The sequence below is a fragment of the Monodelphis domestica genome, chromosome 4 (genome assembly GCF_027887165.1).
Source record: "Monodelphis domestica isolate mMonDom1 chromosome 4, mMonDom1.pri, whole genome shotgun sequence".
Classification (NCBI taxonomy): domain Eukaryota; kingdom Metazoa; phylum Chordata; class Mammalia; order Didelphimorphia; family Didelphidae; genus Monodelphis; species Monodelphis domestica.
The window spans coordinates 359,307,830-359,324,494 of record NC_077230.1 but is presented as its reverse complement, the minus strand read 5'-3'; the positions used below and the strand labels follow the sequence as shown (position 1 = coordinate 359,324,494).

The window sequence follows — 16,665 nt, the reverse complement described above, 5'->3', positions numbered from 1 at the left end:
CATTTTGGCAATCTGTGAGTTCTGCTAGTCAAATTTCCCTCCTTTTAATTTAGAAGGGTAGTTTCTTATAGTCAACATTTAACAGTGATGAAACATTCTGCTAAAGTAATAGTGCCTTGATTTTTGTTTTGGGGAGGGTGGAATGAAGCCAATCTCTTCCCCTCTCTTTTCAATAGTCAGTAAATTACCAAGCAAACAATGAAGCCACAATAGGGGAGTTATAATTGAAAAAAAAAAGGAAAGGAAACTCCATCTGTAATTTAGTATGCAAACAGTTCACTAAGATTTAAATTTCATGGTTTCCTTTATAACTGGGATGAATACAAGAGTTTGTTCAATGTTTATATAAGAGAAGAGCTGGTCAGTAACATATAGCATTGCAGAAAGGGTTTCTGATTCCAGGCTGCTATGATTAAATTTTATTTTTGGTTAAATAATTAAAGAGGAAGACTTCTGCCTGGCCCACATTGTCAAAAGCTATAGTTCTGGGTAAACTACACCCTGGCACACTCCCTTTCCCGCTATTTCATCCTTGCATGATTATTGCTATTACAGGGGTCTGTCTTGACTTCTGGCTTCTGCCTTATCTTGATTAATATCAGGGCTTGGAGAGAACCAGAAAAGAAGTTGCTTCACTGCTGGAGTTGTTTGAACTCAGATCTTTCTAGAATTTAATTGGTTTTGGCCTTACTCATTAAGAACTAGAGTTTGTAGCTATGATGGAGTACACTATTCAAAATGGCACTGTATCTTGGGATTATAGGCAGCATTTCCTTATCTCACTCCTATTTCTCCATGGATTGGCTTGTTGGGAGGAGGTTGAAAAGGGCTAAGGCAGAAAAAATGGGGCAGATTGGGAAAGGGAATCTTTTTCTAGGATATAGTTGGAAAATGTCAGTTTTTGTACATCATTAGGAAGGGTATGTATTTATCTCATGTGTAGTAGATGTAATTATTTATGTGTAAAGATAGCTAATATTGGAACATGTGTACAGTTCACACAGTTCTCACAATGGGTAGTCTATTCTCTCTTCCTTGCCTTTTCTTTCCTTACCCTCCGCTGTGATTTTAAATGACTTGGTAACTTTAATGCCCTTGCTTGGAATATTATATTTCTTTCTCTTAACCTATAGAGTCTGTAGGAAACTGGGCTGGGAATGAGAGATTGCTTTAATGTGTATATGAAAAGAGAGGGAGATAATACATCTGGAGGCTGTGGTGAAGGATTGTTTGATCCAACTCATAGTGGGAAGGGGAAGTTCCATGATTTAATGGAGTAAGGTAGAGGAATAGCCTTTCAGTTTGGATTAATGGCCTTAATTTATGGGGAAAAAATGAGCAGATAGGAGATTTTTGTATTTCCTATAGGACAAGGTGCTAGGAAATTGCCAGTTAGACTGAGTGCTTGTTGACAAAAAAACCCCAAACTTTTGTCAGTGGGCTTAACATTTGTTTGGTCCATTTTCCCAAGTTTTTCTGATCATTCAGATCTCTTCTTTCTGAATATGTATGTATCCCTCTCTGACCTGGAGTTTAAAATACTGTCTGTAGGAGTACTTCAGCTTCACATGGTCTTAAACTAGACTGTGTGTCAAATCGCCTTACATGAGATGCATTAGCTTTCCAGTCTTATGGTCTACACTGGCTCTTTAACTTCTTGTGGTCCACACTTGCATTATAGCTTTGCTCTCTAACTTCATATTATTACCCTAGCACTTCAGTCTTGCCAATGTAAGATTGCACTCAAGATTGCTGCCCTTGATCTCCAATCTCATGCTGCCTGTGCTAGCTGTCTAGCTTTTCACTGCACTAGACTGTCTTTGCACTGCCTGCCTTTACTCTCCAGCCTGTGTTTGGAGATATTGGCATAATGCTAGAAGAGACCCTGCTTTGGCTCTGCATGAGACTTGGGCATTTAATATTGCTCATATTTTCCTCACGTAACCTTCTCAGATGAGAGGCATTTGCCTTTTAGAAGCCTTTCTATAGATCTCTTGGGACTGAAATACCTTGTTCGTCTTTGTATTATTTATCATAGGAAACTGTTTAAATGCTTAGGGCATATCTGGACAGCTGTCTAGTTGGCACCATATCATCCTGCTCCATGAATATTTCCCCCCCTCTCCCCCCCACTTCCTGAGATAGTGATAGCCCAGGGCGCATTAGGAAACTAGCTCTGGAGTGGCTTTGGCCTGTTTGCCACCTGCCTCTGTCATACATATTCATAGAGGTTGCCTGATCAATTCCATGGGAACAGAGAGAAGACATTGAACTCACTCCATTTCTTGTTTGTAAGTGTCCACCTCTATGTGCCTGTTTCTTTTACTCTGACCTCCATAGGCTTGAGAAAAATATCTCCTAGTGGGGCTTTGGGTTTGCTGGGACCTTTTGAGTACAGACTTTGCCTTTAATCCCACATTTTGGGAATTTTTATGAGTCTAGGTCAGTGCTGGTTTGTGCAGAACAAGCTGGAAAAAAATGCTGGGCTGTACAGATTCTTCACTTTCTGTGAAGAAAAAAGAGGGCAGAAAAGAGGACAGACTACCAGGAGATAAGCTGAGCTGTATATTGAAATGAGAAGAATTTACTGCCCAGAATGGCTTGATATTGTTTACCCAGTTGCTGCAAGTCCATGGATTCCAAACTTTATCCTTTCCTCTTTTAAATGCTTCGTTCTAGACTTAGGACCTCTTCCTTCCACACAAAAACTTTTCATAGTAGCAGGTATCGGGAGGCCTAGGCCATAGAATCTGATTCTATCAGTTCAATGGACTTGGTTGTTGCCATGAAATAAGCATAGTAGAGCATGACGGTGCGTGAAAGTGTGTATTTTTGCCTTCTGCCTTTCCCCACTGAGTCCTAGCATCGTTTTACCTGTCCCTTACCTAGACTATTGAAGAAAGTGGGATCACAAGACATTTTTGTAGTTGTTTTGGAAAGTTTGTTGCTTTGTCCAGAATTACTGTGCATGAGATTTTGGTGGAATGTGAAATTGAAGTTATCATGTAAAATATCCCTTCATCCCTATTAGAGCCATCCATGTTTGCATTTGTACCTGTGCCATTTAACAGTTGTGAGCTGTGCTAATTACTTGTATTATTTAGTTAGTGGTAGCAGTGGGCAATATCTGGGATGGGAACAGGTCTGGGGAAATATCCATATTCAAGCTAATTAGCCTTCTTTAGACTCTCAGGCTGCTATCTCTTACCTTCTTTATTATTTGTAATCATGCATATTTCCACTTTGTTTTGTTTGATTTATATGTCTGTTTGGGGGCTGAGGCTGAGGGCCATATCTTATAGGACTTGGGTCCTCAATCTGGGGATGGCAGAACTGGGATCTGCCTACTGCCCAAAGGCTTTGTAAGGGATGATTTTTATCTTTCCCTTCCTGTAAGGTGGAGCCCTTTATATTTGATCCCAGCCATTGAGTAAGGAAATTGGGTAGTTGCTCCATAGTGCATAGGTATACCACCTGCTTCTGTGTCCTGATGAAATTGCCACATTTCAGTCTCAACTTCATTAGTCAAGAGATTTATTTGTTAAAAGTAAATCTCATTCTCACTCCCACATCACAAAATCTGCAAGTGCAACTCTTCCCATCCCCACCCAATAACAATGCCTCAGCCTCCAAAGCAGCAGGTCTTTTCTGTTTTTGCATTTATCCACACTGAGACAACTGTCCGACTAGTGCTTGCCTATGATTTTCTATCTCTGTATGTACTGTTTTTTGCCTTGTAGTAACTCAGGTTGGTGTGTCCCAAGGGCATAATATGTGTCCAGACCCTGGTATTCCAGAAAGGGGCAAAAGACTAGGCTCAGATTTTAGGTAAGTCACATTTGGATTCCTTCTCTTTGCATGCAGGGTTTGGGAAAATTGGGGAACCAAGGGTTTGGGGTGACTAGGACAGATAAAAGAAATGATGATGGAATTTGAGACTGGATTCAGTGGTCCTATCTTTTATAATAGCTAGCATTTCCCATCTTTGGAGAGGAAAAATGTCATGATGTTAAAGATGTCTGATAATTTGGGGAGATACTGAGGTCCCCCATGATCGATTTGTTCCTATTTCTCCGAGTCACCGTTCACTATATTGAGCACATTTAAAAAGTAGAGCACTGTATTAAGTGTGGGCTTCGAGGAGTTCTTTTCTTTGCTAGTATAATTGGCTTGGAGTCTTAGGAAGGGACTTCAGGCAACTGTGAGGCTAAAAAGCCCTGGGCAGAATGAATGCTCTTCCTCCCAGGCCCTCAAAGTTGGCAATTATCTAGTGAGTCTCACTGAGTCCCCAACTTTCATTTAAAATGCATGTGATTGAATCACCCATTACTAGTAGCAGTAATCAATATTTAATCTTATTTGCCTGGCAATTGCTGTTTTGTTCTCCAAATGCCTTTTAACTTATCCCAACCAAAATATTCCCATGAAATCCATATGAGGGATGTTCTATGGCAGTCTAAAAGAAACAGAAGTTTTAAGGACTATAGAGTGAAGAGTCTGTAGTTGTTCATGCTGTTCAGTGTGAATATTGTTCAGGAAAAAGAAAGTGACTAGGGAAAACCAGGAGAGTGGGGAGTGGGCAGGATGGTTGGCCTGTAGGACAAATGTCATGTCGCCATACTGTCTTTCAGGTTAGGTTCAAGCATCCAGTTTACCTGTAATGAGGGCTATGACCTGCAAGGATCCAAAAGGATCACCTGCATGAAAGTGAGTGACATGTTTGCTGCCTGGAGTGATCACCGGCCTGTCTGCAGAGGTGAGGAGGGTGGACCAGTGGGAGAGGGAAAAGCCAGAGGGGGCAATGATAAGGTGAGATAGAGCCAGGTCTCAAATAGTAGATGGAGGAGGGCAGTTTCTCTCAAATTAGGTATCTTATTCTCAGTGTGACACTGCGCACTAGATTTTAGTTTCTCCCTCTGGACAATGGAGAGAGGATCCAGAAAAGTAGAGTATGAGAGCTACCTTCTAGTAAGGATCATCCTAAATTTGTTTTAATTCTTCTTCTGAGAAGTTCCTTATCCCCTTTTTACACATAAAGAGAAGTGACAGGAGCTGTTTATCAGCATCGGATGCCTTTTTACAGTATTTAGTTAGAGAACCTAGAGGAAAGGACCAAGGAAACTGTGCTTTCTCAAGACCAGTGACCTTTTTTCTTCAATTCAATTCAGCAACAAATAACAATTGCCTATTATGTGCACAAGGCACTATATTTGTGACTGGTTATAGAAAGGCCCCCCAAAACCCAACCAAAAACATCTCTCCCCCAAAACTAGTTCCTGCTTGCCCTCAAGGAGTTTACATTTTTTATCTGTTTATTGTTAGCTAAGGTTAGTTTCCTAGGACTGACTTATAGAAATATTTAGAGACAATTAATGTTAAAGAGAGAGACTTTTGTGTTAAATAAGTTGAGATCTCTGAAAACAATGTAGAGTTCACCCAAAATGATAATGTCTGATTAATATCCAACCTATTTTATTTATATTACTTTTGAATAAATATTTAAGCCTATTTTTCAGTTAAGCTTATTTACATATAATACTTGTTCAGAAAGCTATATTTACATTTTTATGTATATGTATACATATATGTATGTATATATACAACTTAATAGACTAATCATCAAACATCATGTAATTATCTGGTCATTTATAATGGTCATTTTCTTTTTTTTTCCTACATGGATGCTTTACATGATATTTTTCAAATTATTTTATATCTCATTGAGAAGACTTCACAGTGTTCTAGGGACTCAATGCTATTTGATATTATAGTTAAATTGGAGGTTTTGAAAATAAACTTACTGAGTATAGAAATATTTTTTTAACCACTGCTGAATATACTCATATGGTCATACACATTATTTTAGTGAACTAATTATTTATTTTTTAAACCCCTACCTTTTGTCTTGGAATCAATACTGTGTATTGCTTCCAAAGCAGAAGATAGGTAAGGGCTAGGTGGGGGGGGGTGTCAAGTGACTTGCCCAGGGGTCACACAGCTGGGAAGTGTCTGAGGCCACATTTGAACCCAGGATCTCCTGACTCTAGGCCTGGCTCTCAATCTACTGAGCTACCCAGCTGCCCCACTTTAAATAAACGTATATCCCTATTTTATGTTTTGTGTGACATGGGTTAAAATGTCAGTACTTGTCATAGATGATGAAAGAAGTTTCTCTTATTACATTCATCAATTTTAACATATGTATACGGATATACCTTGTTTAAAGACAGCCTTTAAGGCTTTATTTTGTTCTCTTGAGGAAAAATATTTTTTATGGAATTGTAAAATTAACAAATAGTAGACATTGTAGGATGTTATATTTTCTAGGCTTATACAATCATAGATTTAAAGGTAGAAGCAACCTTTGATTCCATCAAGGCCAACTTTCACCTTTCCCTCTACCTTATGATTACAAACCCTGCCCTTTGGCTTCACCATAACTTCCAAATTATATTGTACTCTTTGGTTCTTTCTTAGACCGTGATCTCTCCATTGGTTATGTAGGTATTTATATGTGTGTATACATATATATGTATATATGCAGATATTTCCACACATATATATGTATATATATATATATATTCTTCCACATTATATTAGCTTCCATGGATTTAATTATACTTCTACCAGTGATGCCAATGATAATCTATACAAGCAGTCCTATCTCCTGTGCTCCAGTGTTATGCCAACTGTGTTATAGACATCTTGAGCTATATACTATAAGATAGCTATAGTGTGTATATATATACTATAGACTTCACAAATTCAACACAATTTCATCCCCCCAAATTTATATATATGTGTTATATATATATATATATATGTATATATACACTCCTCATTGTTGTTGTTTAGCCAAGTCTTCATAATCCCATATATAGTTTTTTTTAGCAAAGATACTGGAGTAGTTTCTGATATCTTTCTCCAATTTAATTTACAGATTAAGAAATTGAGGCAAACAAGGTTAAGTGATTTTCCCAGGGTCACACAGCTATTAGGTGTCTGAGGCCAGATTTGAACTCAGTCTTCCTGACTTTCTAGCATTCTATCCTATTGTTTCATCTAGTTGCCCATCACATATGAATAGAAAATGCAATTACACCTCTACACATATGTGTATAGATGGATATATTCATAAATTTGTATAGGTACTATATACACATATACACCCATATATACATCTCTATATGGAGAGAAAGAAGGTAGAGTAGACAAATAAGAGGAGAGGGTCAAGAGTCTGGAGGAATACCCAGAGCTAGTAAGCATGACTTGGATGAAGATCTAGCCAAGGAGATTGGGAAATAGCAGTCACACAGATAGAATAACCAAGAGACAATACTTTCATGAAAAGCCAGAGAGGAGAAAGTATCCAGCAGAGAAGGGTGCTACAGAGAGGCCAAGAAGGAGTATTGAGAAAGAGCATTGCATTTGGCAATTAAGGGATTATTGGCAACTTAACTTTGCAGAGTTATTTCAAATGAATAATAGAATTGGAAGGCATTTGCTGAACATTTAGAATCTGAGAGGAAAAGAGATGACAAATGTAAACAGCTTTCTCAAAGATTTAAATTGAAAGAGTAGAAGAGATGAAAGTTTTTTTTTTTTTTAATTAGGAAAGCATAGGCAAGCATGGAAGGCAGCATGGAGGAAATCAATAGATAGGGTGAAATTGAAGATAAAAGAGAGAATATAGGAGATGATTGAAGGGTCATTCTCCTGGAGAAGACAGAAAGGTATCACATATTTGTGTTTATGTTCACAAGTAGGTGAGGGAAGGCATCTGAGTGATATGAAATAAGTAGATTAAAGAAGAGGGAACTCTTGGTGAATGGCCTTCTGTTTTTTGTTATTTTTTTTCTATGACATATTAGGAGAGGTGCTTAGAGGAGAGAGTATGGGTATTGGGTATGTTAGAAATATTTGATCTGAAATAAAATTGCAGTAGTCAATAAAAAAAGTAACAACAGCTAATATTTAAATAGTATTTTTAGGATTGTAGAGCACTTTGCATATATTGATCTTCATAGCAATTCTGTGAGGTAGAAGCTATTAACAGAGACTGAGTGGTTAAGTGACTTGTCCAAAGTCACACTGTCAGAAAGAGTCAGGGGCGAGATTTTAATTTTAGTCTTCTTGATTCCAGTTATAGAATTCTAATTCATTATGGTAGTTTCATTATCAAGGGAAGACAATTAGATCTGGCAATTACAAGGTCACAGAAGAAAGCAGTTTTAATTTAGTAATGAGTTCACAAGTCAAATTGTAATAGATTTATAAGAGGCTGAGGAGAGAAAGTAGATTTATAGCCTAGATGGCATAGTGGATAGAGCACCAGGCTTGGAACCAGGAAGAGTAATCTTCATAAGTTCAAATCCAATCTCAGATACTTGCTATCTGTGTGACCCTGGGCAAGTCATTCAACCATGTTTGCCTCAGTTTTCTCATCTTTAATGTAAACTGTAATAGGAAATGATAACCACTTCAGTATCTTTGCCAAGAAAACCGTAAAATGAAGTGAAGAGTTGGACATAATTGAAATGACTCATCAACAATAATTATTTAATAAATGTTTATTGACTGATTTACAAATGTCTCTGAGATTGCCTGATCTAGTTGAATTATAGGTGTAACTCTTTACTGACTTTTTAAAAATCTTCTAGGACTTTTTGCTTTTTTTGCAAGTGATTGCTTTTTTTTTTCAGTCTCTTCTGTAATGCTTTAATATCTCTAAGGGGATTAAGTACTTTGTTTATGATAAGGTTTGAAGCCTCCTTGTTGTCATATCTACTTTGTATTGGTTTAACTCCTTCTAAAAATAATGACAACCATTCATTGTCTTTATTTTGGGCTATTTCCCATATGAGTCAAGTTTATTCCAACCAGTCATATTAGAACTGTCATTATTGTACACAGTGTCTTTTCATCTTCATCTTTTTTGCAAAGGTATTTATGATTTTTGTTTCAGTTTGTCAGTAACCTGACAGCACAGGGATATTATTTTTTGGAAATGACTACTATATTTGTAGCAATTCCTGTCCTTTCTCTTAAGATACAGCCAATTTAATTTTGTTTGTATTCAATATTGTTCAGTGCTTACCACGGTGCCTTCCTACTCTCTTTGAAAAAACAAACAAACAAACAAACAAACCATTTATAATGTCCATATGTGATTCTCTTGTCTCTTGATCCTAAATTATATTTTCCCAATATGTGGAAAAGTTCTATGAGTGGAACATATGTGTGAGCTATTCTGTTTAATTCTACATGATTTTTTATTTTGAATATATTTATGACATTTTTATAACTTTCTGGCCATATCCTCACTGTGCCACCTATCCAGTATCATCTTCATCTATTCATAATTTTCATTTATATCTTCTCCATTGTCCCCGCCCTATTACTATAGAGGATAACACCAACTTTCCAATTCCTCAGGCTCCCAATCTAAGATTCATCCTCAATTGCTTGCTGTCTCTACTCCCTTGATATCCAGTCTGTTGCCAAAACATACCTATTTCATCTTTGCAACACCTCTTGAATAGACCCCCTTCTCTCTGACATCGCCTCCACTCTAATGCAGGCTCTTGTCACCTCATGCCTGGATTTCTGCAATAGCCTGCTGATATGTCTGCCTGCTTCTTCTCTCCCTACTCCAGTCCATCCTCCATTTATAAACACAAGTCTAACTGTGTTACCCTTCTACTCAATAAACTCTAGTGGTTCCTTATTGCCTCCAGGATTGAATGAAAAATTCTATTTGGCATTCAAAGTCCTTCATAACCTATCCCCCTACTCCATTTCCAGTATTTTTATACCTTACTCTCTGACATATCTGTTGATCCAGTAACATTGGTTTTCTAGCTGTTGTTTGAACAAGACAACTCTCTCTTGGACCTAAGCATTTTCTCTGGTTGTCCCTCATGCCTGGAATACCCTTCATCCCTATCTCAGTTGTACTGACTTCTTATGAATCCCAACTAATTATGAATCCCAATTAAATCTCCTCTTCTACAAGAAGTATTCTGCGACCCCTCTTAATTCTAGTGTGTTCCCTTTGTTAATTATTTCCTATTTTTCTCTCTATATAGCATATTTGTATGTATTTCTTCTTTTATTTTTTTCCCCAATTGGATTGTGGTCTCCTTGAGGTGAAGGACCTATTTCTGTATCCCTTGTACTTAGCTCAGTGCCTAGCCCATGTGGAATTAAAGGAATCGGGAAAGGCTTCCTTTAGCACGTGGAATTTTAGCTGGGTCTTAAAGCCAGGTGGAGATGAGAAGGGAATACATTTGAGGCATTGCTGGAGCCTAGAGATGAATTTTCTGGTGGGAAGAAGAGTAAGGAGGCCAGTGTCATACTATATTGTATAATATATGGTGGAGTACAAAGTGTAAGAAAACTATATTATTCATTATTATTATTATTGATTTCTCTTTAGGTACGAGTTGGATTAGGTGTCTCTGAGATTTTATGATCCTGTGGTTTCCTGAGTCATATATTCTTATATATTCACAATTAGCAATAGCAGGTGAAAATTCAGGGCATGTAGTTTGGGATCAAGATAAGCCTCATGCTCCTGAAGTAGAGATAAGAATGTTAACTGTTGGCCACAGGATCTACTTCCCAGATGGTGGAGAGGGGATGATATTCTGGTTCAAAGGTGGGTGGTTATGTGATGACCAGATCTGAACCTTCCTGCACTCCAATGTTCCCTAGAGGTATGGTAATTAACTCTGGTTTAGGCCATTTTGATTGCTTTAGGTTGAGCTGCAAGTCACCTTGGGCAGTTTTACCTCCCATTAACTTCAGAATATTTTATATGCTAGTTAAGTATAAGGCTATTGTGGGGAACAAAGCCAAATAAACCCAGAATGGAAACTGTAGGTCTTAGTAGAAATTGCTATTTTGGGGGATGACTGAGTTAGGGAAAATTCCCACTGTAGGTAGTAGGATGGCCCAGTCATACTGAGAGTATTAATTTTAGAGCTACCACCTTGCTTCTAGTTTTCCAAGTTTATATAGCAGCTGTGTTTGCATCTTCCCTCTCTCTCACTCACATAACCAACAAATTTCCAAGTCTTAGTTGCCATGTTTTAGTTTCTGCCTTGTTAATTCCAATTCTGGCATCTTTTTCACTTGGCTCCAATATCCCATTCTCTACTCACACAGACACTCCTTTGTCACCTCTCACCTGAACTGTTGGCAGCTAGGTGATGCAGTGGATAGAGTGCTGGCCCTGGGAATCAGGAAAACTTGCATTCAAATTCTAATTCTTACATTTGTTAGTATTGTGATCCCTTAAGTCACTTAAATTCTGTCTGCTTCAGTTTCCTCAAATGTAAAAAGAGGGATAATAATAGCACTTACCTTTCAAGTTTGTCATAAGGATCAAATGAGATAATATTTGTAAATTGCTTAGCATGATGCCTGATACATGTCACTTAATAAATACTTGTTTCCCTCCATACTTCCCTTTGTATTATGATAGCTCCCTATTTTTTCTCTCTTCATGCATTTCCTCTGTTTATCAGTCTTTCTTCCATATAACTTGCAAATTAATATTCCTAAACATTGTTTTACTCCACTACTATAAAATCATGAGTTAATAATTTATCTGGCATTTTTAGGTAAGAGGTCTGGTACAGGGGAATAAGTGATCCAGGCAAGTTTCTTGCTTGTGTTGACAGTCATTTTTCCCTTAAAAAATGTTGCAACCCAAATAATTCACTCTAATGAATGCTATTGTGTGAGGATATTTAGTTGAATGGCAGGTCTCTAATGAGTAATAAACCAGCACTCTCTTTTTCTACAGATATTTACACATATCTGCTCTTTCAACTAGTGGAACATTTATTTCATCATATTGTCCTCCAAGTTTTTTTTCCAAAAGATAAACAACCATATTGCCTTTGTTTTATAATTCTACCTGATTGAATTTGGCTATGAAATATGTAGTTGTCCCCATTTGTCTTCTGTTATAGGTCATTAATTCCTTTGTTCACTGTTTTCTTTAAAAGAAACCAAAACATGCTTAATTGATTTAGCAGAAATAACTAAGGGGAATGTTTTGACCTATTTTCCTGTTATTTGGCCCCCAACATGAATGCAAGTGTCTTCTTAGTGAGAAGAATGCCATCCATGGTTTCCAAAAAGGTTAGTTCTAGTCAAGTAGTTGTTACATTGGATAGATAAATGGCTGAACCTCTTTGCTTGTACAATATAAAAAGGGAAGATTTTTTTCTACTAATCAGATCTCTTAAGGAGTCTCTATGTAACTATTATTTACTTTTTAAATTGTCAGTGAATTCTTTTTTAATGCTCATATTTTCCCTGCTATTCAGTATATTTCATTAATTTGTGATGCACAGAAAATCATTATAGTTTGTAATGCTCTGTTCCTTCTTTAGTTTTTTTTTTGCCTTCATACTTTTCCTCCCCCTCCAAATGCGCCTTCCATTTTTGGATTTTTTGCTTCCTTCTGACTAGGTTTTTCTACATAGCCTCACTGGGTTTGTTATCTTGAAGATTTAAGACTTGCTATTTGAGTTGTTGCTGCTATTGATTACTAGGAAAAAAGTATTGTGGTTAGACTGGAACTTCCACCAGAACTGCCCCTTGTTTCTAAGTTTGACTTTGATGGCCTTCTCATCTGTTAGTCAGGACCTAATCCTCCCAACAGATAGCTATAGGCTCCCTCATTTTAGTAGGGATAGGAACATGCAGTTTTTATTTTATTTTATTTCATTTTTATTGTGCTTTATTTTATTTTGGTAGCTTTCTATTGATTTGTATTATCTTGAACTACCACCAAAAATGAAAAGCAATTAGTTGGAAGCACAGTTTCTTCATCTGTCACTTGAGGGGTTTAGACTCTAATATAACCTCCACTTTCAAATTCATAATCCTAATGAAGAGAATTTTAGGCTATCTAGGACAACATGTGACATAGCCTTTAATTACAAAAAGTTACATATAAACGGGATGTGATGAAAATTGTACTCCTAGGGTACCTTTATGTGTTACATATATGTAAATTATATCAGTTGTAGATTGGCTTCTTGAAACCTGTACACAGACAGACCTGCTAGTAAATGGGTAAACAAGGACATATTTGTCATTGTAGCTGTGGTACCAAGGTCTGGATAATTTTAGTGTTTTGATTTAAAATCTAAATAAGTGGTCACCATGGGAAATTCCCAGATATGAAAATACCCAAGTAAGCTGGGGATTTATGGAGATTTTAATTAATAAAGAGAGAAGGAATTAAGGGAAGGAGAGAGAGAAAGAGAGAGAGAGAATTAGTTTAAACTGCTCTGGCTCAGGCTGAGCCAAGTAGTACTTAAAGGCCTTGGCCAAAGTGGCCTCCCTGAGCCTAAGGGAGAGGGAGTCAGTTTTATCACTCACCACAGGACCATCTCCAAACAAGCTCCAGTCCTCCACTGAATCTCCTGAACTGAGTTCAGAATCTAACTCAATTCAACTCAATTTTTTCAACAGACTTTTTACCCCTTCCTTTTAAAGAAATTTTCTCTTATGTCACCTCCCCTAAATTTTCACATCTACCAACCACAGTAGACCCTTTTTTTCCAGGACTGCCCATTCTTAGTTATCATCTTCTTTGGTTCTCACCTTCTCTGGTTAGATTATATCTTCTGAGTACTTCATACCTCTTTGTTAAACTTACCTTTTGTAAGTTACTTGACCTTTTTGTGATTAATTTAACCTTTACAAGTACTTAACACCTTTTTGTATTAGATCTAAAAATAGACCTAGCTTAATGCTCTAGCTTTACTATAAGGCATGAGTTAGGGACATTCATTGTTCAATCAGGAGTTTACAACTTTATCTTCCCCTAAGGCACTGTCTGAGTAGGGTGGAGTAATTTTAAAAGTTCCCAATGCATTCCTGATTCATGTTAGACCAAGTATCTCTATTGTTACAATAAGGGAATAGCTAAACCAAATCTTCTAAGGTATAGTCTGAGTATTTTTTAAGATTCACATTTTGTGAGGAAAGACTTGTACTTAGAATTTGAAGAACTGCATGTCAGTTATTATTAGTTGATATTTCTGATATTTGCAACCTGGATCAAATTACTTCTGTAGACCTCAGTTCCTATAATTTTTAAAGGGAATTATAAGAATTTACCTACCTTAGGGGGTTGTTATGAGGAAAGGACTTTGTAAACCTATGTTTCTATATAAATATGAGCTGTTGTTATTTTTATCATTCTTTTTTGTGATGGGTCCACCTCAGACCTAAATTTCACTCACTGAACCCAAACTGTGTTTGGGGAAAAATACATATAATATCTAGTCTTACATATCCTGGAACAAGAGAAGTAACTGGCCTCATCAAGCACTCATAGTGCTTGTTATTAGATGGGAGGGGATTATCACAGGGGAAGAACATTGGGAACCCACAATCAAAGCATAAATTAATAGCATAAGCTGCATGCTAGGATTTGATTTCTAAGAAAGTATTCTTGGATGCATAGAATTGTATATTCAGCTGATACAGAATAGAAGGAAGACCATGTTTTATATATTGTCATTATAAATGCTACCACAGTCTGTTTTTTTTTTTTGCATGAAACCAATCATTATGCTTTGTAGCACCTCCTTTCTTCCTTTATACTGTATTAATAACCTAACTCTGTGTACACTATCTCTGGATGTCTATCCTTTTGTCCCAAACTACATATTCCCCAGCCTTCTATCTCTTATTTACTTCCTATGTTTTTATTTTTCTTTTTGAAACAGATGTCCAGTTGCTCCTTTTAATTCCTAGAATGAAACCTTGGGCATAGACCACACTAATTTCATTTTATTAACTCAGTTTCCTGCAAATTACCTGCTAATCTCCACTTACTCCATAAGCGAGCAATAGATATGAATGTTGTCATACTCTTTATAAGTGTTGAGTAACTTGTAAGAAAAGGAAGAGATAAGAGAGTAAGTACCAAATGAAAGGAAATTGGCTCATGGTATGTGTGCCTCTGAAAAAGCAGGCTTTAGTATCCTAAAAAAACTGATAAGAGGGGGGAGCTGGTAAGCTCAGTGGATTGAGAGCCAGGCCTAGAGACAGGAGGTCCTAGGTTCAAATCTGGCCTCAGACACTTCCCAGCTGTGTGACCCTGGGCAAGTCACTTGACCCCCTTTGCCTAGCCCTTACCAGTCTTCTGCCTTGGAGCCAATACACAGTATTGACTCTAAGACAGAAGGTAAGGGTTTAAAAAAAAAGCTGATAAGAGTAAGATGGTAACCAGTAGGTTGCACAGGGTTAATACCCAGGACTCCAATAATATACACAGATGATATAAAATGTTTGTGTAGTTAAACTATACCTCTGTGTACAGGAAAAAAAAAACAAATAAACAAACATTAACAATAAGAGGTTATGTACCTACAAAGTCCCTGGAATCTGTAAATATTTAATGAAGAAATAAGAACATCTGGTGTCCTCTGGGCTTCTGTTTTTTCCTGTGTGAGTATCTGAAGCCCATTCTAAACTTAAGACTATGCTAGGGAGCCATTTCATCTAGTTAAACCCCTACCTGAAAAGGATTTCCTTTTACAAAATCCCTGACAAATGGATAACTCAAGAAGTTAGGTATTCCTTTACATCACTCTGATGATACCTAGGGGGTTTCCCTTCTTTTCACACAATATTTATAGTTAAAAAAGAAACAACCATGAGGTTTAAGTAATATTTTTAATACCATCAGAAAATACTTTAATTGACAACTAAATAGCAACTAATCTCAAAATATCATATTTTAAGTCAAGTTAAATTTTTTTTTTCTGTAGAAAAGAGAACAGAATGTATTGTGGGTAGAAAGAGTCCCTACAAAGATTGGGACACTAATGCACTGTTAGTGAAACTGGACTGATTCAGCCATTCTGGAAAGCAAAATGGAACCATGCCCGAGGGTCATAAAGTTGCATATCCTTTGACCCAGTATTACCACTACTGGGTCTGTATCCCAAAGAGATCAGATATAGGGGGGAAAGACCTACTATTATAAGGATATTTTTAGCAACTCTTTTTGTAGTAACAAAGAACTAGAAGTTGAGGGGGTGTTCATAAGTTGGGCAATGGCTAAACAAATTGTGCTATTTTGTTGTAATCAAAGACAAACAAGAGGAGTTCAGAAAAACTTGGAAAAACATTCATGAACTGATGCAAAATGAAGTGAGCAGAATGAAGAGAATAGTGTAAACAGCAATAGAAATATTGTCCTAAAATCAACTAGAAAGAGTAAACTATTATCAGCAAAACAAGGTTCCAAAATAACCCCACCCCCATGGACTTTTAATAAAAAAAAAAAAAGGAGAAAATTCTATTCATAGCCAAAATAGGACCTGTTGGAATCTGACTGCAAACCAAAGCACACCATCCTTCATTTTATTTCCTTCATAATTTTCAAAAATTATGTATAAAATTATGTATACGATATGTCTTCAGTCACTACATGAGTAATATGGAAATAGGTATTACAAGAAAGCACTAATATAACCTTTATCAGATTATTTACTGCCTTGGGGAGGTGGGGGAGGGAGGGAGAGAATTTGAATCACAAAATGTCAGAAAACAGTTGTCAAAATTTGTTTTTATAGGTAATTGAAAAAAATAAAATTTAATAACAAAAAAGAGAGTCCTGCA

The 16,665-nt window shown here is 36.8% G+C and overlaps 1 protein-coding gene across 7 annotated transcripts in view; it reads left to right on the top strand.

The window, feature by feature from the left end:
• Positions 1-16,665, top strand: part of CSMD2 (CUB and Sushi multiple domains 2) — a 1,065,508-nt gene that overhangs the window by 628,772 nt on the left and 420,071 nt on the right. For 5 of the 7 annotated variants that reach the window (XM_056795117.1, XM_056795123.1, XM_056795120.1 and 2 more), the window contains 2 exons: positions 3,741-3,828; positions 4,632-4,756. The exons of the other annotated variants lie outside the window; for them this stretch is intronic. In XM_056795117.1, coding sequence (XP_056651095.1) covers positions 3,741-3,828; positions 4,632-4,756 — 213 coding nt within the window. The remainder of the gene's footprint in view (positions 1-3,740; positions 3,829-4,631; positions 4,757-16,665) is intronic. 7 annotated transcript variants of the gene reach the window in all.